The sequence below is a fragment of the Actinia tenebrosa genome, unplaced genomic scaffold, assembly GCF_029948245.1.
Source record: "Actinia tenebrosa isolate PJP-AT-01 unplaced genomic scaffold, QUT_ActTen_1.0 PGA_scaffold1__47_contigs__length_23844297, whole genome shotgun sequence".
Taxonomy (NCBI): domain Eukaryota; kingdom Metazoa; phylum Cnidaria; class Anthozoa; order Actiniaria; family Actiniidae; genus Actinia; species Actinia tenebrosa.
In genome coordinates, this window is record NW_028292578.1 from 9,206,291 (window position 1) to 9,229,763 (window position 23,473).

General features: G+C 34.3%; 3 protein-coding genes and 1 long non-coding RNA gene across 5 annotated transcripts; 3 read left to right on the top strand and 1 right to left on the bottom strand.

Annotated features, from left to right (window-relative positions):
- Window positions 1-362: 362 nt before the first annotated feature.
- On the bottom strand, window positions 363-2,533 carry LOC116296938 (TNF receptor-associated factor 5-like). The gene is made up of 5 exons (XM_089032437.1): window positions 2,457-2,533; window positions 1,704-2,171; window positions 1,078-1,258; window positions 606-853; window positions 363-522 (listed from the first exon to the last, which is right to left on the bottom strand). Exons 1-5 carry the CDS (start codon window positions 2,531-2,533, stop codon window positions 363-365), a joined length of 1,134 nt encoding a protein of 377 aa, XP_088888563.1.
- A 2,317-nt stretch (window positions 2,534-4,850) lies between these two features.
- On the top strand, window positions 4,851-7,755 carry LOC148909822 (uncharacterized). Its single transcript, XM_089032438.1, has 11 exons — window positions 4,851-5,122; window positions 5,190-5,347; window positions 5,420-5,515; window positions 5,670-5,717; window positions 5,826-5,873; window positions 6,230-6,277; window positions 6,402-6,467; window positions 7,037-7,108; window positions 7,220-7,288; window positions 7,550-7,585; window positions 7,685-7,755. Exons 1-11 carry the CDS (start codon window positions 4,851-4,853, stop codon window positions 7,753-7,755), a joined length of 984 nt encoding a protein of 327 aa, XP_088888564.1.
- LOC148909823 (uncharacterized) lies at window positions 6,863-12,226 on the top strand. 2 transcript variants are annotated; one of them, XM_089033075.1, is made up of 18 exons: window positions 6,863-7,108; window positions 7,220-7,288; window positions 7,550-7,588; window positions 7,685-7,726; window positions 7,910-8,034; window positions 8,451-8,536; window positions 8,747-8,829; window positions 8,969-9,064; window positions 9,454-9,541; window positions 9,860-10,043; window positions 10,155-10,286; window positions 10,386-10,517; window positions 10,622-10,657; window positions 10,774-10,828; window positions 11,218-11,253; window positions 11,384-11,419; window positions 11,560-11,592; window positions 11,688-12,226. In XM_089033075.1, the coding sequence occupies exons 5-18, from the start codon at window positions 7,930-7,932 to the stop codon at window positions 11,732-11,734; spliced, it is 1,149 nt and encodes a 382-aa protein (XP_088889201.1). In that variant the 5' UTR covers window positions 6,863-7,108; window positions 7,220-7,288; window positions 7,550-7,588; window positions 7,685-7,726; window positions 7,910-7,929; the 3' UTR covers window positions 11,735-12,226. The 2 variants fall into 2 exon arrangements, with proteins under 2 accessions (XP_088889201.1, XP_088889200.1); XM_089033074.1 differs by having other exon boundaries at window positions 7,550-7,585.
- Window positions 12,227-16,877: 4,651 nt separating this feature from the next.
- Window positions 16,878-18,123, top strand: LOC148909824 (uncharacterized). Its single transcript, XR_016120134.1, has 3 exons — window positions 16,878-16,912; window positions 17,182-17,327; window positions 17,878-18,123. It is a non-coding gene; the product is annotated as an uncharacterized LOC148909824 (long non-coding RNA).
- Window positions 18,124-23,473: the final 5,350 nt, after the last annotated feature.

Sequence of the window (23,473 nt, forward strand, 5' to 3'; positions counted from 1 at the left end):
ATGTTTGGCAACTGGATGACTCGAGAGGACGCTTTTATGATATGTACGTTCGCTAACATTTCACTAGCGGCGATATGATCAAATGGCCGAGAAAGGCTATTGTCTGTAATTTTTTTTCAGAAAAACAAAAACAAAAAGAACACTGGAACTGAAATGAAACGGAATGAATAAAACAATTTTTCAATCTAGCCTCCCCACCTATGATATCACTTCAATTAATAATTTCACGAGAATCATAATTTTTTCCCCACTTATTATCTGTTATAAAACATGCAAAAGATGCATATGTTTGTCTGTCTGTAGCCTAAAGAGCTCTCTAATGCCCCAGGAGCATCGCCAAACACAAATTGATATTTTCGATATTACATCAAGTAATAAAAGGTAACATAAACAGTTATTTCAATACAACCATTGTTAACATTTTGTAGTTCAACTAAATGCTCACAACAGTTCTCATTTTCCGTGAGCCTCACTAGTCCGTGTTCTTGACGGCATACCTTCGTCTCGGTCGTCAGTACAAAACTAGAAAAAAAAATAGAAATTTAAATATTTGAAAGAAAGAACAAAACAAAAAAATGAAAAACGTCTTCATCATGTGTATATACCTTGCTTTCACAAAGAGAGGGGATGTTCCTGCCTCTGCTCGTAACGATAGATAAAAATTGGACTGACGGTTTGACGGTGACCTTCTTAAAATGCATCGAAATCTGTATCTCTTATGGGTCATCACTGGACTGGTCAAACCCATATAGCCTTCGTTCGAGCATTTAGCTGCTGTAATATCATCGAATGCCGATATTAACCACTGAAAACTTAAAATGGTATCCTCTCTTTTTTCGACGACTCTTTGGTTCTGTGTAGATGTAACAAAAATAAAAAATAAAAATAACAATAATATGAGTGAAAATAAAACAAAAATAAAACAAACAATACTTCGCCAAACACTGAAAAACCTATGAGAGACACATGACGTGAAACCATCGCGAAACCATCTACAACATAATATCGTTAAAACTCAAATTATCACCAAGGGAAAATAATTAAAAATACAATAAAAAATACCATTTCACACATTACCTTCTGCCACATATCTTGTTTTAACATTTGAACTTCATCAGCAAGGAGTTTTTGATGCGTGATGGTGTATTCGTTTGCATGCTGTTCTTCTTCTTTTTGGGGCATCACTTTGAAACATCCCTTTACTTGGCATCTCACCATTCTGTTTTTACATTTCATGAGATGGAGGTGGAAATGAGACCTGAAAATTAATAGAAATGAAGCATAAATGGTAGATGCAAGTTCGGTCAGTTTCGCACCACTGTAGGTGGAAACCTGTATTTTTCTCCCGGTATCTAAAGGATCGTAAAGCCTTTTTGATTAACCTGCTGCACTATTTTTACAGTTTAGTGAATTATTGAAGTAAATTAAGAAAGTTATGTTTCCGGGATCGAAATTATCGGAACTGATCGTTCAACTCCCAATGCAATATCATACAAATTTCATAGAATAGGGGTTTTGGATGGCATGGCGTCTTATCTAGATTTTCAATCAGACAATTTTGGTTCCAACAAACAATATTACATACGATAGATATGGAATAGCCTACAGAGGAGGTTTAATTTTTATGTAACCTATTACATAAAGTATTTCAGTCAGCATTATTATTCTCCCCTCGTATTCCGTTTCCAATTCAGTTTTCATACCTGGGAATGAGCGCTCCACACTCATAGGGACAACCACGTGGCTTCTCATCACATTGCTGTTCATGCTCCTCCAAGTCCCTTCTACTTATCTCCTCCCTACAGAATTGACATTTTTCTTTCTTGCTTGGGCAAGACTTTGCATGTTCTTCCATAATAGATCGTATCCCACTAAACCCGCATCCGTCGTAGCATGTAACTTGATGGTAGGAGCAGCTGGTGATATGGTCTTGTTTTTGACGATTTTCTCCTTTCCAACTGCATCCTTCATTAGTACATTTGATTTGTATTTTATTCAATAGAATATTTAATGCTACATTGACATTGAGGCCTTCGTCAGCGGTTCCAATTTCTTTCCTGCACGAAGGGCACTTTACCGGAGGCCGGCTTTTTTGGTACAGATTTTCTAGGCATGTCTTGCAGACTGTATGGCCGCAGGACAAGGAAACTGGTCTGTACATAAGGTCTTGGCTAGTTAAAAAATAAAAGAAAGTAAGATTGGAGTTCCTTAAATTTTATATTTAGTTGTCGAAAACATTGAATGTGGTTTAGTATCGTTTAAACTGAAATACATTTATGAGAAATATTCTTACAATAGTATTTTGTTGTCGTCGTCGTCGTTGTTACTTTTAAATACACAAAATAAACGGAACAATGTGGTCCTTAAAATGGTTTTCCATATTAAAAATAATTATTAACAAACAATATATAGTTAATAAAAAGCGCGTAAATGATATAGTGGTAAACGTAACCTACCATATAGGACAGAAATAGAAGTTTTCCGTATGTTGTCCATCAACAAGCTTGAATGGAAAAGCTCCCATTCCCGTCATTTTTATACATATAAGATAATAAAAACAGATCGCTTGCGAGTATCACAACGACAGCTTTCAGGAGTTAACAAGAAAGAAAATCAACACAAAGTCAACTGCGTCACTTATTTAGTCAATGTGTTGTCAATGGAAATGTTAACTTGAGTGAAATTCCTTTAGGTGTTTTAATATGACGACCACATTTCAAGAATCACACTGTGATTGATTGTTTCTTTTATTCTTTTATTTTAACTTAAATCATCTTCATTAGTAGTTTAACTTTGCCCTATTTCCGGTGTTGTATTTAAGCTAGTTTAAATTGTCCTAGTGAAAACACAGCCATTAATTAGTCTATGTGTCACATCCGGACGATTTTTAATATACCTCGAACTTTACCAATATGTACGGTAGTATTTATCCGGAAGTAGCACAGGCTAGGGAAAAACCGTTAATACATATAGCACGTCTTACAAGCTATTTTGTTATTTTAGTTCCTGGCTTACTTAGTTCGTTAATGATTGTTTTCGAATTATGGTGGGCTAACATTTGACTTCTTGTGCTAATATGTAAGGGTATTTGTGTCTAATCCACTAGTCATCAAGTGGTGAATTTAAATGACCGCCTCAACGGGGTAATATCGTGTGTAGATATAATGAGGACGCGAAAATTTTAGCAAATAAATATATACAAAATAATATATCATACACGCACACACACAAAAAAAAGGACAAACAGTGTAGGTTTTTTGTATATATGTGTGTGTATATATATATGTAGGTTTTTTTGTGTACATATAATATATATGCTTTTTAAAAGATTAACCGCTGTTTTAACGTAACATAGAGGAATTTCATAACTGTTTTATTGCTCGCCAAAGAGGTGTTTTGCCAATTATATGCCGAGTCACTTGACAAATATATATATAAGTTTTGTCAGTGCGGTTTACTTCAGCTGGCCTTAGATTGACAGCGGTGCGGAATAGTTTCCGGTTGCTTGTCCATGCTTAATTAGACACTACTTTTCATTGTGAAGATACTTCATAAGCTTGTTAGACTTTTCTCGAGTATTATACCATAGCAGCAACATCTTCTTCTCCTCGGTCGAATGCTCTTAACAGGTTGATGTAAAAATTAGTAATCTTAGCAGTTATTACAAAATTCTCACAAAAATCGAGATAATTGATTACCCTGCAGTTCGTCGAATACTTATTTTCACCCCAGAATTTGCTGAGGATAATGTCTAAATTATACGCGAAATAGAACATGTATGGAGTCAAGGGAATCATATCACAAACTGTGGTACGCTTTTCATTGGACAATAGTGTGCTTTACAAAATAATCACAAGCTTCCGTCGTGATACACCCGTGATAATTAACGGAATTTACATAACTTAAACAACAAACAAGCATTCATTAGAAATATCTTTAATTATCTAAAGCTCCTTATGTTGAATACAATATCTTTTCCCAACAATTTTTTATTACAATTAAGTGTCACTCTGTACCTTGACAAAAGTGAAAAAAACAAAAAAAAAACAACACAATTTTATACCTTATATGACAACTTTCGATATCATTAACAAAAACGCCTTGGTCAGTCAAACGATTACACTTTTGAAGATTTCTTTTCGTACCTTTTTTAATGAAATCTTTCAGTCTTATTTGCAAATAGAATTCTCATTTGAAGGCTTTCTTAATAATGAATGAAATCTAGAATAAATACTTTAAGAGTGTCAAATATTTACGCTTATTTCAATAAAATTAGTCACCTAAAAAGCTATAAAGCTGAGGCCGACAAAGATTCATGTTACAAAGATTCATGTTACACGTTCAACCGCTTGACAGCTGTTCATGGACTTTTTTTATTGTTGTTGTTTTTTTTTTTTTTGCTGTAATTTTTATTTATTTATAAATAATGGTCCGCCGTCCGCCGTCCGCCGTCCGCTTCCACATTATACGGCTGCACCCGTGTAGTATCTATTGCCCAAATGATAAAAAAAATTGTGAAAATGTAAATAACATGGATAGCACTGGCGGAAACCTATACGTAAAGATATCAAAGAAAGGCTAAAATAATTCTGTCACAAGACGCTCAATCAGGCAGGTATACTATAGGTATAAGAGGAACTACGATATAAAATAAATATTGCGAGTAATTATACTGAGCATATCGCGAAGCCGCAATTGGATCACAATGGCTGGTGGGTGATGCAAATTTATGACACCTACAAAATTTCCGATCTCAATATCCTTATTAAAACAAAGGGGCTTTCATTTATTGATCCGCGAGCGATTTGATATGTATATCTTGTCGGGGACATCGTCATTCCTATTAGGTCATGGAGGAGAACATGTCAAGCTCTTCGTCGGACGAAGGAAACGAGTCTATGACTTTTCTAAACCCGCGGACCAATGCAGGCAGGATGATTTTCAAAGAGTTTGTGTTTTTAAAAAAGTTGGAATCGTGTATCCCTAGGGGAGGAGACTGGACGGAACTGCAGTATGAAGGAAGGGTTAGAACCATCGGCGTATTACCTGGATACACGGCACAACAACTACAAAGCCAGTTAGAACAGAACATCCCTTTGCTGCGTAACGTCGATCTTAGCAGGTATGTAAGGATTGCTTCCAATCTAATTCAATTCTTTCTTTAATTTATTTGTTTATTTTTTTTGTAGGATAAAGTTGTACCGATCAACGAGTAGAGGCAATGTCATGGAAAAAATGGCAGTTGGTTTGCCAAGAGGCGCCGACCTGATAAGGTTATTCAGAGGCACTAGGTCGAAGAAGGTTTTTCTCTACCAAAGTCGCCGCCATGCAAGAAGAAGAAGAAATGGTACCGATAATGTTGTTGTGACTGTTTTAACGATCAAATTCAGTTTGTAAGTTAATTCTCCTTGTTTTGCAGATGGTCAACGTCAGTCGCATTCTGGCTCGCGTTCGCGATCACGTTCCCGTTCGCGGTCCCCCTCTCCGCGTCGCACCATGGACATTTCTCATGATGGTAAACTAGCCTTTTGTTTCATCAATATGTATATATCCTTCTCTATGATTAGTTCCATTAATATCTTACTGAGTACCGTATGAATGTTGGTTCCTAAATGTTAAAGAATCTTTGTTTGTGCTTTGGATGATTTTTTAAATTGTTTTTCATTTAGATGATAACGATGAAGAGGATCCACCACCCATGCTAGGAAGACGAGAAGGTACTGAAGAAGAATTTCCAAAATGATGATGATCATATAAAGACGAGAAGAGGAGATTATTTTCTCGCGATGACAAACTTACACTTTGTTTTATTGTTTTTCATTTAGTTGAGAACGACGATCCTCCATCTACTATGCTAGTAGAACGACGAGAAGGTAAGATTATTTTCTTATGATGGTAAATTAAACTTTTGTTTCCTCAACATGTATATATCTTTCTTTAAAAGAAGATATAACCAGCTAAAAAACTAGTGTGAGATGCGTCGGTGTTTTTAAGGATGCAGTAAGAGCTCCTCTTTTACTCCGACGAAGGACTAGCGTCCAAAACGTCAGTAAGTTTTTTCATCTTTTCACGCGGGTGTATTAATTACCTTTCGGTCATTACTGTATCCTTCTCTGTGTTAAGTTTCATTAATATGTTACTCGTACCGTGTTGGTTCCTAAATATTAACGAAACTAAGTCAGGTTTGTGCTTGTATTGATGAATCTTGAAATTATTGTTTTCCATTTAGTTGAGAACGATGAGGACGACCCCCCACTCTCTATGGCAATACGAGAAGGTAAGATGATTTCCCAAAAAGATTATGCAACATGACATTCCGTTCTACAACTATAAAACAAATTTAAACACTACCCTATTTATGAACTATTTGAACAATTCATTGTTTTTTTTTCGATCAGCAGAAAACGAGAACGTTTACGACGACGACGATTCCCCAATCATGTATGATGGAAATACAAGAAGAGAAAGTAAGTTTATTCGTTTTGATTATGGATTGGCCTGTGTCACATCTGGAATTTAATGCAAGACGTGACGCAGGCTACAACTCATTCAGACCGGCAGAGAGAGACAGTCACAGTCACACAAAAAGGGAAGAGTTGAATTAAAAAAAAAACACTAAACGGCCTCAAATCGCGTTGAAACTTCGCCAGAAGACTGAACAAAGTAAAAGCAACAACTGCAGCAAGTTTTTAGGCAAAATTGTGAGTTAAACATTTTATTGTCATGACTTTATCATAACTCCCATACATTTCCTTATAAACCATACAAAGGAACCTTGCTTGGGCTGCCTGTGAGACAGTTTGATGGGATATGGACCGGGAACGAAGTCATAAATTGGTGTTTAGAGTGCATGCGCGCGAATGCAGTCATTTGGACCAAGGGCTCGTTTTTAATTTCCAGCTTTTTCCTTGTTTGCGACAAAACTCAGACTTTTGTGCTTTTAAAACCAATATATTTTAAGGTCCTTTGATTAATATACTGTTTGATTTTTAATGATTTCATTTTTTTGTTTGTTTGTTTGTTTCTATCTCCACAGATCCACAAGTAGAAAGGCCGAACGGGACGTATATAACGGAAGTCGAAGGATCTATAGAAACCCAGCAATCAGGTAAAAAGAAAATCCTTATTATATAAGTATATGTAGCATTATTGCTAAGTAATTGGATAGACTTTACTTGGTAGTAGACATATATATATTTTTTATTTTGACGTTTATCAGTTCCTCAAGTACCAATAGTGGTTTCCGAAGAAGAAGAAGGACAAGAAGAGCTTTCGGAAGTATTGGAAGGTAACTGTGTCATATATCATCATTCGATGTTATTCATTGCTAAATCAATCTACCATTGTACTAATGCTCACAAAATTACCAAGCAATCAATAGTTAAAAGATATGACAACTCTTTTTTTGGTCAAATTCATCCCTCCCTCCCTCCTTCCCTCCCTTTAATTAAATTAAATGAATTAAATAAATGATAATTTATATGATCACATTAACTCCAGAACAGTCAGAGTCCATATTTAATCTGTTCATATTCTTTCACGTTTATAGTGGTTGAGGATATTGATGTAACAAATTATGCAGAAGGTAGTAGTAAATACTCCCCTATAGTATCTGTTTATTTTTTAATAATAGTGTCAAGTCAGTTTTATTCACAATAGCCTTCTTGTGATTATTCATTTTAAGCTGGCGAGATTAAAGAAAATCTGAACCTGGACTGTGTTAAAGGTATTGCCAGTAATGATTACCATTATTAGTTTCATCCACGAAGCTAACAACATGAATAATTATAAAGAAATAGTGAAAGGGTAAATTACTTCATACTCTACGTGGCTATGGAACTCGTATCATTAGTATTCTAGTCTGATATATCCTCATAGTTGTACGATTCTATTTCATCTCTAATTTTAGATGCTTGTGATCAGGGTGACATGTCATTGTCACTGATGTGTGAGGATGAGATGAAGAAGGCCATACACAGTATGGGAATAGAAGGATGTAGAATGCCACTATTTGTCCCCATATCATTTGATGAGGTGAGACGTTGATATGATGTTGCCTGTTTAAAGTACACAATGTAAACAAGGGGTCTGAATGGATAAATGGCAAAGGCATTTGTCCATTGCCTTTTTTATCTGCTTGTAACTATTGAAATAAGAAAAAAATATTTTCAGTTACCAAAAAAATGCTAGATTGGCTATTACTACCAATAACTTGAAATCTTGTTGGTGTTTGATGTACATGATGGACCTGGGATGATGATTGCATCACATGTCATTTTTATAGTATTTAAATTCAATTCAATTCATAACCTTCATACGAGCTGAATGAATCATGAACATTAGACAAAGTTAACAACGTGGTCTTCTTTGATGTCCTTGGGGTCTGCCAGCTTAAAGTTGGACATTTTACCTTTTGTTGATTTAATTTATATTATTCATTTAATTTACAGCTATGCCTACAAATGATGTACTTAGTCAAAGGATCTGTTGTTGTCATCCTTTCTCCTTCTGAACGTTCAAGGGAGGCTACAATAAGGTAAAGGTTGTAACTACTTTATTTTTAAGATTTTAAGGTTTTATCGCAAAAAAGGTTATGTCCATAGTGAGCTTTACTACATTATGTGTTATACGTGCATTTGCTGTGTATCAGGGAATCCTGGTACTGTATTACTTTGAGAAGGAAATACCAAACTTGAAATTATTTCTTGTCTCTAACATGAATATGTTTATGTATCACTGTTTACAGTTCTTTAATGAAAATTGCACAGACCAGCAGCAGCAAATTTTTGTTCTGGATAAGGGACGCAAGTGCAAAAGATGGAAGAGAAGGTTGAAAATAAATTTAGCTATTGATCATAAAAAAATTGTCGCATAATTATTCACATACATTTTCTTAAAAAACAATTTCATAAAACATATTTTCTATAAAATTGGTGATTGATATTGTTATAACATTTTATTTTCTTAGTGCGAAAAAAATATGGTTCAGGAAGAAAGGAAGATGAGATACATCTTTTTGGGCCAGCGATTGGCATGTCACCCAACCATATTTGTTACTATTCAGGTAAGAACATTTTAAAAGGAAGTATTGGTATTAAAGCTGATGCAGATGGATGATTCAACTTCTAATGGTCAAAGAAGAATCAGACAAAAAAGCCATAACCGTGTAATCATTATAGTGCAGGCAGCAACGCAGGAAAATGACACCACTGGCAATTAATGTTCTAATCATTGAGTTACAATGTTATCCCATTTAATACAACTTGTCAGTGCATAGAGAATAAGATTCTTTGTTTGTTCTCTGCTCTATGTGCCGTGTGAATGACACATGGTCTGAATTGTAACGCAATAAGTTGGGTCCATCAAATTCAGTACAATTGTAAACTTGAAATTTATTTGCTACATTTACTACATTTTATAATATTCCTTTAATTTATTTATTTTTTAATGCAGGTGCATCATTACGACGTTGGTGTGACCGAAACATGGAAGATAAAGTGAAAATAATTGAGGGGCTGTGTGTTTTGGTTAATAGAGAGAGGTAAGCCAGTTCCAAGTTTATTACGTTGTACAAACTCCAAATTAACTAATCATATGTAAAACCTCAATTTATTTAGTATCTTATGCTATACAATGATGACACATTTTACTATATCACTATAGGAGCTGAGATTTGATATGGCTAAAGCAAAACTGTTGCGCTAGTTTTCTAATAGTTGTCAGTCGTTTTCCAATGCAAAATCAAACAATGAATACAAAAACATTTTACAATCAAACATGTTTTTGTTTGGGTAGGTGATCAATTGTAGATAAAATTTACAGTACTTGATACATAATATTCAATTTTTTTAATTTACAGAAGACAGTTAATGCAGGTGAGAGAAGAAAAAGAAAGACAAGATGAGGAGTATCGAGAAATGAAGAGGCAAGAAGAAGAAGAAATGAAGAAGAAATTAATGGAAGCAGAAGAAACAAAAAAGAGGAAAGAAAAAGAGGAACAAGAAAAGCAACAGGAGAAAGAAAGAAAAGAAAAAGAAGAAAAAGTATAGCTGAATACATGATTCATTATATCAATCAAGAAACATTTGGAAACTTGTTTGAATGACTGTATCAAATATCAGAACATATTTAATATATTTTACTTATATTATTAGATACGCCAATCAAGACGTCGCAGAGTTGGACCAGAGCCCACGGGAGTAGATCAGAAGGACATGGTGACAGCAGTGGTTGTTACTCCTTTTGGGAGGTTAAAAAGGAAGTTTAAAAAGGGGGTTTATTTTCAGGTACTACAATGAATACAAAGAAAATTATTTGGTAAAGCAACTTACACTGTACTATAACATAATGCTTTATTGATTGGATTTTTTAAATTATTATTTCAGGAAGTTTATGATTGGATTGCAACTCATGAGCAGTGTTCAATTTTTTTTTCATTGTCAACATTTGACAACAATATTATCCTATTGGATAAGATTCAGAATGAGAGCCAGGGCCTCTTGTATTACAAGGAGTTGGTAAATATGAAAGAAAGTCATTTTAATTTGCTGCAGATTGCAGACAGCGGATTGTGTATTTAGTAACATTCGGTAATATCATGCAATATTTTTGCAATTTTCAGAGTAAAGAAGAAGCAGAAAAAATTTTTAGAAGCGAGGTAAGACAAAGCAAGGAATAGTATTTATTTGAAAACAAAATCTATTTGCAAATGTCAGGAAAATGTATACAAGTTTACAGTGTTGATAGTTTAAATAAAAATCTAAATGGTTTCAGGTTTCTTTTTTTGGAAGCTATGAATACGTAGATGACTTGGACAACACTGTGAACAGTAAGTGACATAAATTATTAGTATTATCCATTAATTGGGATCTTCATCTGCAAACTTCCAATTTGTTGACAATCAAATAAGAATTTGTGAATGAGAAGAGAACAATAAATAAATAATAAATACAAGGCAAGTTTTTGAACGTAGACCAATAAAACTTTCCCAACTTTCGGAATTTTGGGATATTTTGATCATTGCCATTTGATTAATAACAAACAAGATGATAAAATGCTAGTTTCCTCTGACAATTGAAACTTGGCATATCCAGTACTGCAACAAGAATGGTTATTAATTAATTACTAAATTAATTGAAGTACTGGTTTCTAAGTACCCCCTCCCATGAATTTGGTATATACATTTGATTTAATTTTTCCCCCTTCTGCTATGTGCAGATGATGTGCCACAACATGAAGAGATTGGCGTAGTGGGTAAGTGCAACATTTTTATGAATGTACCAGGATTTTGAGTATGTAGGATGGTTCTGGTGGTAGGGGCAAAAGGACTTCTAGAGGTGGTTAATTTGATTTTCTTTTGTTTTTTCCCTTCTGTTATGCACAGATAATGTGCCACAACATGAAGTTGGAGGCGTAGTGGGTAAGTGAAACATGTTTATGGATGTCACAGGACTTTGAGTAGGAGAGTTCTGTCTGGTGGTAGGGGAAAAAGGACTACTATAAGTGATTAATTCCTTTTTTTCCCCTTTCTTTTCTTTTTTATTTTTTTGCTATGCACAGATGATGTGCCACAGCATGAAGGTGGCGTAGTGGGTAAGTGCAGCATGTTTATGAATGACCTGTTCTCAAAACATATGATTATCTAAAATTATGAATTGGTTATATCCCTATGCCTTTACTATTTACAGAAAAGAAAAAGAAGAAGAAGAAAAGAAGAAAAACAAAGAAAAACTAGAATAGAGTTGACATAATTAGAATACAGTTGACAATGAAATTATGAAGACGCCTTTCATTCACTTTTATTTTATTTAGTAAATTTCGATAGTAGAGTGCACGCACTAAAGCCGTGAAACATTTGGAATACTAATAATAAGCCTGAAGCGAGATGACGTTTTACCCCCGTCTCTAGACCATAATAGTTTTTGAAATTCTTTCATATTAAATTTTTTGACTCCTTAGAGAATACAAGAACAATAGTCATAATTAAAGAACAAAAGCAGTGTGAAAAGTATTATGGTCTATAGACGGGGGTAAAACGTCATCTCGCTTCAGGCTTATTAGTAATTCATACAGACTCCTTTGGTTCCTATTTTTTTATGTCTGAAACTGTAGTTGAAAATAAAAAAATGGAAATTATCAATTTTTGTTTAATATCTGAAGCGTCATGTAATATTTATAAAAGTGATATGTAACAAAATATGAAAAATAAAAGAGAGTTACATATAAATATGGATAGTCTGACTCGTGTTTGTCTGAATCGTGTATAAATGTAAAGAAAGAAAACGGAATTATAAAATGCATCTTATATATATGTATAAAGGAATTTGAGTTTTTCTTGGTTTCGTTTATGATTTTCATTCTTTTTCTTTCAAGCTTCATTTGCTAATTGTTTTTAGACCTAGTTGAATGTATTCCAGCTAGATGATTTAATTTCTTTATCTGCATAAAGTGATATACATATAGTCCGAACATCATAGACTCGGGTAATCGAAACAGTTGCGGTTTACAAAGCATTCGAGAGAGCAACTATTTATGAAAAAATTATAAAAAACATCAAAGACAGCTTGGAATGGGTACGGCACGCGCTTCATATGTCATACCAAACTTTCGCTGATGCATCTACGACGCTCGATCATTCGAACGACGCACGTTCACCCTACACGACGCTCGTTCACTCAACATCGTCCGGACCGGACATGAGCCATACGGATACGACGCTCGTTCAATGAATCGTACACGATTTGATAAACGAGCGTCGTATCCGTATGGACGTGCGTCGTTTACCAGAAACAATGAATGATCCAGATAGGAATAATTAGAGTACGAGTACAACTAGAAGATATCCTGTGCAGAATCGTTTTGTAGTCTGTAATGCATTTGCTCTTAATGCGCAGAATGTTTGTGGTATAATAATTTGGTGTGCTTTTACTTGTGCGAGATTGCGCACATAAAAAGCAGTTTGAGATTGACGACATTCTGTAAGCCAACGACCGCGCGCAATAGCACTGCTCGGTCGCGACACGGTCACGGTACAGCTTATACATGATTTTCTCTCTAGATACATCGTGTGCACTGTCCATAGATATATTTTACCCAATACGTGCGTTAGATTTATCCTGTATAGTGCATCGTACTTGTCATATTTTGATGGAAGAGGAGTAGTTGGCTAGATACAATGTGTACAGTCTGTGTGTCGCGCGCGTAACGGCAATATTTTCAAAAACATTACTATAATAAAAAATACAAACCGTATTTACTCGATGAAACACCTCCGGGGTTCACTTGAAAACTGGACCTCGATGACAAAAAATTGCCATTGCATTTGGTAGCAATAGTCTTCCATTACTTAAATAAAGTTGTATTTTATTGTGTAATTTTTTGGTGTTTGTATTCAATGTTAGAGCAGGCCCGTATCTAGACTAAAAGTCGTAGTTTTCGCTCCTTTGTCGGTCCAGAATCAACAAAAGTGCGAAAACACCGACTAATGCCGAGGATGAGTGTAGCGCCTGTACCAAGGCCTGGATATCTATAGGGAGAGGGGGGTTGGAGGGGGCGATTGTTTTAACTTTATAAAAAAAACTGGACTGGTGGCCCTGGTCACCCCAGCCCCGGAGTGAATTTACTTGGCCCGTGAAACAAAAATATTAATTACAGTCAAAGTAAAACAAAAGAAAACGATGGAATTAGTGTATACTTTGTATGTTAACAATTGTTTTGACGGTCCAAGCAAAAGCACTCTATTATATTGAGTGATAACATTTACAGAAAGGATTTTTTCGGCACAAAATAACAATGCTCAAAAGGCATTCTTTTCAACTCGAACTCTGGTTTTACATTCCATTTCTGGAGCGCGTAATAGGCGTTTCTTAAGATACATGTCTCATTGTTGAATAGTCCAATAAGATAAAAGGCACTGGTAAGTAAATTTATTCGTTGAGCGCTGAACTGTATCTTGAGAAATATTTGTGCATATGTTGTCCTCCAAGTTGATGATTTGATCGAGCAAAGTAACGACGATGGAACACGGAATAAGTCAAGAATCGGGCTGGATTCAACTCCTTGATGACAGGTACGTTATGTTTACAAAACAACTTCAGGTTTGTCACTTTCCAACCAGTTTATTAGGTGTATTTCGGTATTTGTTTTATATGCAACATAAGGAACTAGTCATATCTTATCCCTAGGTAGGGGGAGTTAGGAGAATCTTTGTAGCATCAAAAGATTAACTCAAGCTGTCTAAAAACCATATGAACCTCCAAACCTTAACCCTGTCCCCGGAGTCATTTTGGGATACCTGTGGTTATATATTGAAGTGACTTTGGGGTTCCTGTGGTAAAACGATGATTTTGTCCAAATATAATTCAACGTTTTCGAAACAAAATTAAGTTCTCATCAAGATTTATAGATTTAATTATTATTTTTCGAATAAAATCCGCAAGTTCCGCTTCTCATTTCAATTAAAACTCGCAAAACCAAAAGCAGAATATGTTCCGCCATTTCATTTTCAAACTTGTCAACGTTTTTCCAAACTTTTGTCCATGCAGTGTTTTAGCGCATTATGAGAAGTGTTAGTCATGTAAGTTTTATTGAAAAAGAAAAGAAAACATACAAAATCATAAAAAAACAGTAGACCGCTGACTAGGTGACTGCGAACCAGAAAATTCCTTCACTCATAACACCATCGCTTTCATATAATCGAAAAAGATAGTTTCAGAAACGTACAGCTCTCATCCTCAGCTTTTTATTAGTGTAAATTTTGCTGTCAATATTAATTACAATATTCCTGATTAACAGGTTTTTGAACGATGAATCCAAAATATTCAATCCTATATGAAACTGTTTAACTAGTTTTTGCATGTTTTAGTGGAGTAGATTTGCTGAATAACAGGTTTTTGGAAGACCGGTATATGAAAAACTATTGAAATCCCTTGCCGCAAATCGACGAAGCTAACAAAATATCTATCCTAAAACGCTTTAAAAAAAGGTTAATAAATAGAAACCATTTCAAAAACGATGAATCCATAATATTTAATCCTATATGAAACTGTTTATTTAGTTTTTGCATGTTTTAATGGAGTAGATTTGCTGTATAACAGGTTTTTGGAACCCTGGTATATGAAAAACTATTGAAATCCCTTGCCGCAAATCGACGAAGCTGACAAAATATCTATCTTAAAACGCTTAAAAATATATAGTTCAAGAATTGAAATCACTTCGAAACGATGAATCCATAATATTCAATCCTATATGAAACTGTTTAGCTAGTTTTTGTATGTTTTAGTGAAGTAGATTTGCTGTATAACAGGTTTTTGGAACCCCGGTATATGAAAAACTATTGAAATCCTTTGCCGCAGATGGACGAAGCTGACAAAATATCTATCCGGAAGCGCTTAAAAAAATATAGTTCAAAAATTGAAATCATTTCAAAAGCAATGAATCCATAATATTCAATCCTATATGAAACTGTTTAACTAGTTTTTGCATGTTTTAGTGAAGTAGATTTGCTGTATAACAGGTTTTTGGAACCCCGGTATATGAAAAACTATTGAAATCCCTTGCCGCAAATCGACGAAGCTGACAAAATATCTATCCGGAAGCGCTTAAAAACATATAGTTCAAAAATTGAAATCATTTCGAAAACAATGAATCCATAATATTCAATCCTATACGAAGCTGTTTATTTAGTTTTTGCATGTTTTAGTGAAGTAGATTTGCTGTATAACAGGTTTTTGGAACCCCGGTATATGAAAAACCATTGAAATCCTTTGCCGCAGATGGACGAAGCTGACAAAATATCTATCCTAAAACGCTTTAAAATAAGGTTAAAAAATAGAAACCATTTCAAAAACGATGAATCCAAAATATTCAATCCTATATGTAGCTGTTTAACTAGTTTGTGCATGTCTTGGTGAAGGAGAGTTCCTGTATAACAGGTTTTTGGAAGCCTTCTATAATGGAAAGACTTCAAGGTCAGAATTGAGTAACGCACCTAATAATGTCTTTTAACGCACCTCCCCCTCTACTTCGCAAACTATAGCTACAATTTAAATTCGACGATGTGCATTACACCACATTTTGCTATAGGGTATCAGTGTTTCGTATTTTGTCCAGCATGCTGTTTATTTATAATTTTTTGGGAAAAAGATATCTAAGTTACGCTTAGTCAGGCTAAGTTATGTATCTTAATACATAACATTCAAATAATATCTTAAGCAAAAAAAAAAAAAAAATTATATAAATAATAATAAATAAAAAAAAGAAAACAAAATCGAGATTTCTGGTATTTATAAATTTTCATTATTTTACCACAGGGATCCCAAAATTAAATGATCGCCAAAAAACACTTTATACAAGAAAAACTTAAGAATTCCCTCAAAAAGCGCTAGATGTATGAGAAACCCCTTCCTTAGCTTTAAATCTTGAGCCAAAGAAATTTGGACATTTTGCGTTATTTAGTAGAAAACGAGTCTTGTGAAGTTGCAACCCCTAAAATCGCGTTTTTTCGAAGGTCCCAAATTTTCACGAAATTAAAATCTAGCTTTTTCTGAGCAAAATATACACAAATAGAAAGCTAGGGACGAGGACTTTACGTTTCTGAAACTATCTTTTTCGATTATATGAAAACTATGGTATTATGAGAGAAGGAATTTTCTGGCCTGCAGTCAGCTAGTCAGCGGTCTACTGTTTTTACACTTTTCCACATTTTTGTATAATTTTGCTTTTCTTTATCAATAAAAATTAATAGAATAACGCCTTTTACAATGTGCTAAATAACTGCATTGACAAAAGTTTGATAAAGCTTTGAGAAGTTTGAAAATGAAAGGGCGAAAATTTTTCAGTCTGGGTTGCCTCTTCATAATACACCACAGGGATCCCATATTTTTATGATGCCGAAAATTCCTGAAAATGATAGGTAATAAAATGGCCTATTAAAAATATAAGGCCGTTGTTTCAAGAATTATAAAATTTCCTGTTACTTTAAAACTGGTTTTTAAGACTTCTTTAATCAGACATTTTATTTCTATGATTAATTACGCCATTTTGAATTCGCTGATTACATTCATTGTCAATAGAGACAAAGACATGATACTCAAGGGAGTGGTCAGTCCAAAGACTCTAAAGAGGAAAGGTGTTTTTGTATAGAGCACGCTTTTTAAGAGCAAACTTTTCTTTTTCTTGCAGATTTTTCATTCTCAAGGGATTCGTGGACATGCAAAAAACTCGTTTTGTTCCGCCATTTTGAAAAACGACCAGAAGAAGCCATCAAAGTGTTTCTAAAATGTCAAAAAACCAGCCGTATTAAAGATGTCAGACGTCTAAAACAAAAGGTAATATGAAATATAAACTGTGTGTAACTATTACATCTAGAAAAGTAGATGAAAATCGTCGAAATTCGTTGATTTTTGAGTATGTTTTTACTTCCAAATTCACTGAAGAATTAACGATTATTAAACTGTGAAATGGCTTCTTTGGCTTAATAATACTGATTTTGTACCTGCGCGGCGGGTTGTTCATGTTTACGTTTAGGACTGTTTAGGATCATAAAGGTATTTATATCTAGTTCTACCTAGAAGTACCTCGCAAATAACCCGCGTTGTTATTTAACCCGCCATCGTAGAGCATCAAGTTCGTCGCCCCATTTAATATATTTAATTCCTAGATTTATTATATAGGAAACATTTATTATCTTCAATCCTTAAATTTGAAGTCGAGTTCAAGACGTACTAGCCTGCGTGCAAACCGAATATAACTCATATACATATATTAATACCCAAAATATTTTCTTTTTTTCATCCCATTCTTTCTAAAGTTTCTTTATCTATTTCTTTATTCTTTTTTTTATTTAAATTAATTAATTGATCCATCTAATTTTATTAGACTACCGAATCATGGAGGCCATCAAAGCAAAGAATCAAAAATGGAAAAGGAGTTTTCAATCGTGCTTACAAGAACGAGGGAGTCCGATATTAAAGCGACGTATTAACATTGGCTATGCAAACGCCAGGTTATACAACATATCACTATATTACATTTATTTTTGCCAAAACATTAATATTTCGAATTGAAGTTTACGCGTTTTACGGTATTTGTTTTAACGATGTATAATAAATGAGTTTTAAAATATTTGTTTGTTTAGTTCTTGGTCCATCCCTTTTCAAATTTTCGTTTTTTTCCCGCCAAAAAACTTAGAATTTTTCATGCTCCGTGTCACGTGATCTGCTCCATGGAACAAAGCCCTTTTTCCCGCTCAAAAACTTAGGATTTTTTCAGGGTGTCCATTAGCAACCTTACCTCTTCTTATCCAACTGCACCACCCACTTGGACCTCTTTGTCACTTTAGCACTTTTACCTTTCGGATATCATGGCACCTCTACCCCACCCACTACTCTAATCCCCTTAATCCTTTATTCTGCTAATTACCCCCATTGTTTCGTTCAGACAATAAACAAGACATTCATTATTCATAAGAATTTTAATTTAGTAATTCATTGAGGCTATTACAAAGCCCTATGATTTAATGTACATCAATACCATTACTTTCAACAAACAAACTGATAGTCTACAGCACAAGTGCAACGGTTACAGGGCAAGAGGCAAGTTGAAGGTAAGGGTTCAAATCCAGGTAAGTCTAGGTTCTCAGATGAAAAATTGGACAAGCAAGAAGACATCTACCCACAAGCCCAGGATCAAGGTAAGTCAGACAAATATAGACAAGGAAAAAAAAAAACCAGAAATTGGCTTTAAAGAGAGAAAAAATCAAATTGGCTTTAAAAATAAAAAAAATTTCAAATTGGCAATAAAAAAAGAAAAAAAAATTAAAAATCCCTATAAATTTTGAAAAAATATATACTAAGTCTTTTTTCACTTTTTTTTGGCCCTAGGGTAATTAGACGAAGGTCGCTGAGATCAAAAGTTCAAACCTACCCTCCCCTTAAGAAAAAGCGGCCCCCAACAAAGTGTTGAGGGCCACCCTTAAGGGTTTGGAATAGAATGAACTAATGACCTCAGGGACTGTAAATTTCATTGGTATTCTAAAGACATAGGTGTTGCTTGAGTAAAAGACTGGTGCTGGATACTGAAGAAAGGCATAAAACCAGTGTTGTAACTTTGCTAAAAAGAAACTAAAATCCAATTGGAGTTCCAAAACGATAAATATTCCCAATATAAATAAGTGTATTTTAGTTAGATCATTGGAGAAATTTATAATTTTTGTGAAGTTTAATGATGACCAACACCAGTTTTATGCCTTACAAACAGCATCAATTGCACCCAGTTAAGATATGGAATGTTTTCTCCAGGGTTGCAGCCAACCATGGTGTATGGCACGGTGTGTTATAGTATGGTTTTACGATAAAATCAGAGTCAAATTATCCTGACACCACAAGTCTGCACCATGGTTTACTCAATCCTACAAAATCTATACTGCATTACGACAAGAGTAAAAAATGGTATTTCCAATCCTTTCTACTATAATAAATCTTAAAGGTGACTTGAAAAGTTTTTTCCCAATGAATTGTTTGCAATCGGTTATTTGAAATTTGAAGCCCATAGGCAGTGTCAACAAAATCCTATGGAGCCATCTTAATGCAAATTAATTCCATCAGATAAGCCATTTTTTTCAAATCATCATAGTTAGCAAATCCATTCTAGTGCCTGATACATAGCAACATACAATTTGACTTAAAATAACATTTTCAATATTTGAAATCACTTTGAAGAATAAATCTCTTTTCAGAACCAGTACAGAAATCAACTGTTTTAGTATACCATTTGTTATCTCTTGTTGTACTACTTTCACTCAAGCAACACCTTTGTCAGACTATGAGATGAACACACCAAGCCCTGTGGAGTACTGATGGCCAGTAACTTTTTTGTTTCTTTTTTGATCAGTTTTTTTGGTACTAGGTAATTTTTGTGGAGTAAAATCAAATCACTTAGAGTTTTGATACTTTCCACATTGGTAATTAACTAAATGGAACCAAAAAGAAATACTGAATTTTAAAGGGAACATCAGATTGAAAACACTGTGCAAAGTACTGAAAAGTACTTGCTGATAAAAAAAAGATGAAATTGCAGCTGTGAGATATTTTTTTTACAATAGCCAAACAATATTTAAAGTTGGCAAAAAAAACTTTTTAGATAATAAAATATTACAGAAAGAACTCTAAACAGGATTGATATAGCATAGCCATAAAACCATGTAATATCAAAGTTGAATTTTGAACAGTACTCCTATCTGACCATTGGTATGTCCACTCGTAGTCCTAAGTTCAAAATTATTATTTCACCACTCTTAGAATAGATGGAACTATTTCTAGAGAAACAATTCCACTGCTTAGTACAAACACTACAAGCACTTGCAACAGGTAATTGGCCAATAGGTTGACTACAGTAGTACAAAATAGGTTCAATTTGTACTACCTTTTTGAAAATGACATGAAAGCCTAAATCTCTTGAACATGATACCTTTTTGAACTTATTTGAGTGAATTAATTCAAATGACTCATCTTGTTGCACTGCAAGTTTTAGTGTTTGTAAGGTAACTAAGAAAAGGAGAAAAGCCAAGGTTGTAAAAAATATTCCAATGATCCCATAATTTTGAGTTTAGATGACAACCTTAACTTGTCTTAGAAAAATAATTTAGAAGTTGCACCTTCCAACCAACATCCTCTGGGTAACTTAAAAAGAACGTTATTCCAAAATACATGGGCTACCATATTTTTGAATAGCCAAGTAGGAGATTCAGAAAAGCAAGTGGATGATGGAAGAGGAGATTGGTGAAAAAGTACAAGACTTAATACTGGTAAATTATGCACTTGACTTACTGTGTTGAGGGGGTGAGCGAGGAGTGCAGAATGTAGCAGGCAAAGCTTTATAAAGCATCATAACATATGGTAATCAAAGAAAGCAGAACCACACTATCTTATCAAAATTAGTATGCTCAAATTGAAAGCCAATAATAACAAAAAAATGGTTACCACTGTCTTAGTTTAAAATAAGGCAATATACTGCCATCAATCAGAGTATGTAAAGGTTAAAGGTATCGAACAATATTTATTTGATTGCCCAATTATTTTCCTTTCGCACTGTTCTCTCAAACAGTGTGTAACAATGACAAGATAGTGGGCTTCTACTGTATCACAAGATGTATCAATGGATTTTAGTACAGCAATAGCATACTAGACAGACTGTAAACATGTAATAGAAAGACAGAAATGGTTTAGGAAAAAGCTTTTTTCCAAATTTTGTAATTCTGGGAATTTGCCAAATCTGATTCAAAAGCTAAAGAAAGGATGGAAAAATTAAGCAGAGGTCTTTGAGTATTGAGAATCTTCCAAATTCAAATGCAAAATACTTAACAATGTATCTTAATTAACACTTGCCTCAGGGAAAAAAGAAGTAGATTGAATAGAATGCACAAAATTTTGAAAGAAACTTTTTCATGTACATCAAAAATCAATCAAATGTATAATAAATCATTCAATGTGACACAAATAATCAAGATCAAAAATATTAGTCAAATGCAATCAAAATCATAAATAAATCAAATATATATCATAATAAGTAGAGTTGATTTAAGCCAGGCAAACATCAGGTCCAATGGAGACATCATAAGTGCATAAGTTACCAGCATTTAGTAAATTGTAATAAAATTCAAAGGATGTGGTCACTTTTCATATGTAATGAAAAGGTTGCACAAGAGTTCTGATTCTTAAAGTGGTGAAATAAAATCTACATACAACAAAGCATTATATGTAGATAAATTTAATAATTGAAGATTATTTACCAAAGACAAAGTGAAGATTAGCCAATATTTACCAAAATTTGAGGCAAATACCAACCAGAATACACTCAATCTGTGGTAAATAAGTATTTAGTAAAATTACACAGGTGAATATCAGAAAAAAAGATTAAAAAAGATATAAATGAACCACGGCTAAAAATATGTATTTGGCACAATCGATTCAAAAAAATTGTTTTCACTGGTGCAATTTTACCAAGTAACATCTAAGAATAACACTTAAAGATTCAGCAAGCCTTCCTATACTTGAAGATCTGACTATAAAAAAACAATAAAAGTGTCAGTATGATTGTCGTCCAAGGTGAGCAAAGCCTAAGGGACCTTTCATTTTTTTGGTGCAGTTTTCTTATGACTGTGAAAAGCTCAAGGCACGAACAGCGTCCTGACACGGCAAAGCATATTCCAGACCAATCACAGTGCACAAGAATTTACTCTCAATCCAATCAAATGCATGAAACACAGCATAAACATGACTCACACACAATCATGCCAAGGTCACGGCACTGCCAGACCAATCACATTGAGCTAGAAAAAATCCCCTAATCAAAATTCTAGAAAACATCATGGTCGCGACAAGGCACGCATACGGCACTGACTTTTTCACAGTTATACAATAATTGCTCTAACCTGGGAGCAGTGGGTAGTGGAATTTTGGGAGGGGCTTACAAAGATATCTGGACATTCACATGGCAGCCATGTTGACTGGAACAATAGATTCATACAGGCATAGCTCCCATTCAAATGCTTGATTTAACTAGACGCTCTGAGAACATGTACTCGGGCTACAATAAGAGTAACTGATACAAACTGTTTTTTGAGACTTCTTTAAAAAAATGGAAGCAAAGCCTGCATGTGGCTACTGTAACTTTTTTAGACCAAATGGCATCACAGGAGGCCCATACGAGCTTTGAGAGATGGTTTGGCAATTCATGTCTGACATTGGTCAAATATTTGTAAAGTTATAGCAGTTTTTTATGTGATCACGTGACTGATGACATATGTCACATGATTGGCACTGTGTGTAAGCAATGCCTGACAGTGGTCAAATTTTTTAGAGTTATTACAGTTTTAATTTAGTCACGTGATTGATGACATATGTCACATGATTGGCACCCATGTGTAAACAGTGTCCAGCAATATATGTCTGTCCAAGTTTGACTGACGGTGGTCAAATATTTGTAGAGTTATTACAGTTTTAATTTAGTCACGTAGTTGATGATGTCATATGTCACATGATTAGAATCTGTGTGTAAGCAATGTCCGGCAATGTATGTCTGTCCAAGTTTGACGGATGGTGGTCAAATATTTGTAGAGTTATTACAGTTTTTTGCAGTCATGTGATTGATGATGTCATGTGTTAAGTAGCCACAAAAAATGCTTCTTCCTGTCACTTGACATCGAAGTAATTATAAGAAAAGGCTTTTGGGTAATTCAACGGGTAAATCATGTGACAGCTCTTGAGCTACCTGTAGTAAACCACTTGATCGCTGGGCTACCTGTGATTTCCAAAACGTTGCATGACAGATAGGCAAAAAGGTAAATCTAGACTCTGGCCTGAGTAAATAGGAGAATAATCAATTTCATGAATTCTTATCGAAACATATTTCAAAGAAATGTATGATAATTCTCATTATAAAGCTCCTGCACTGATATGGTGGCCCGTCAAGTTCT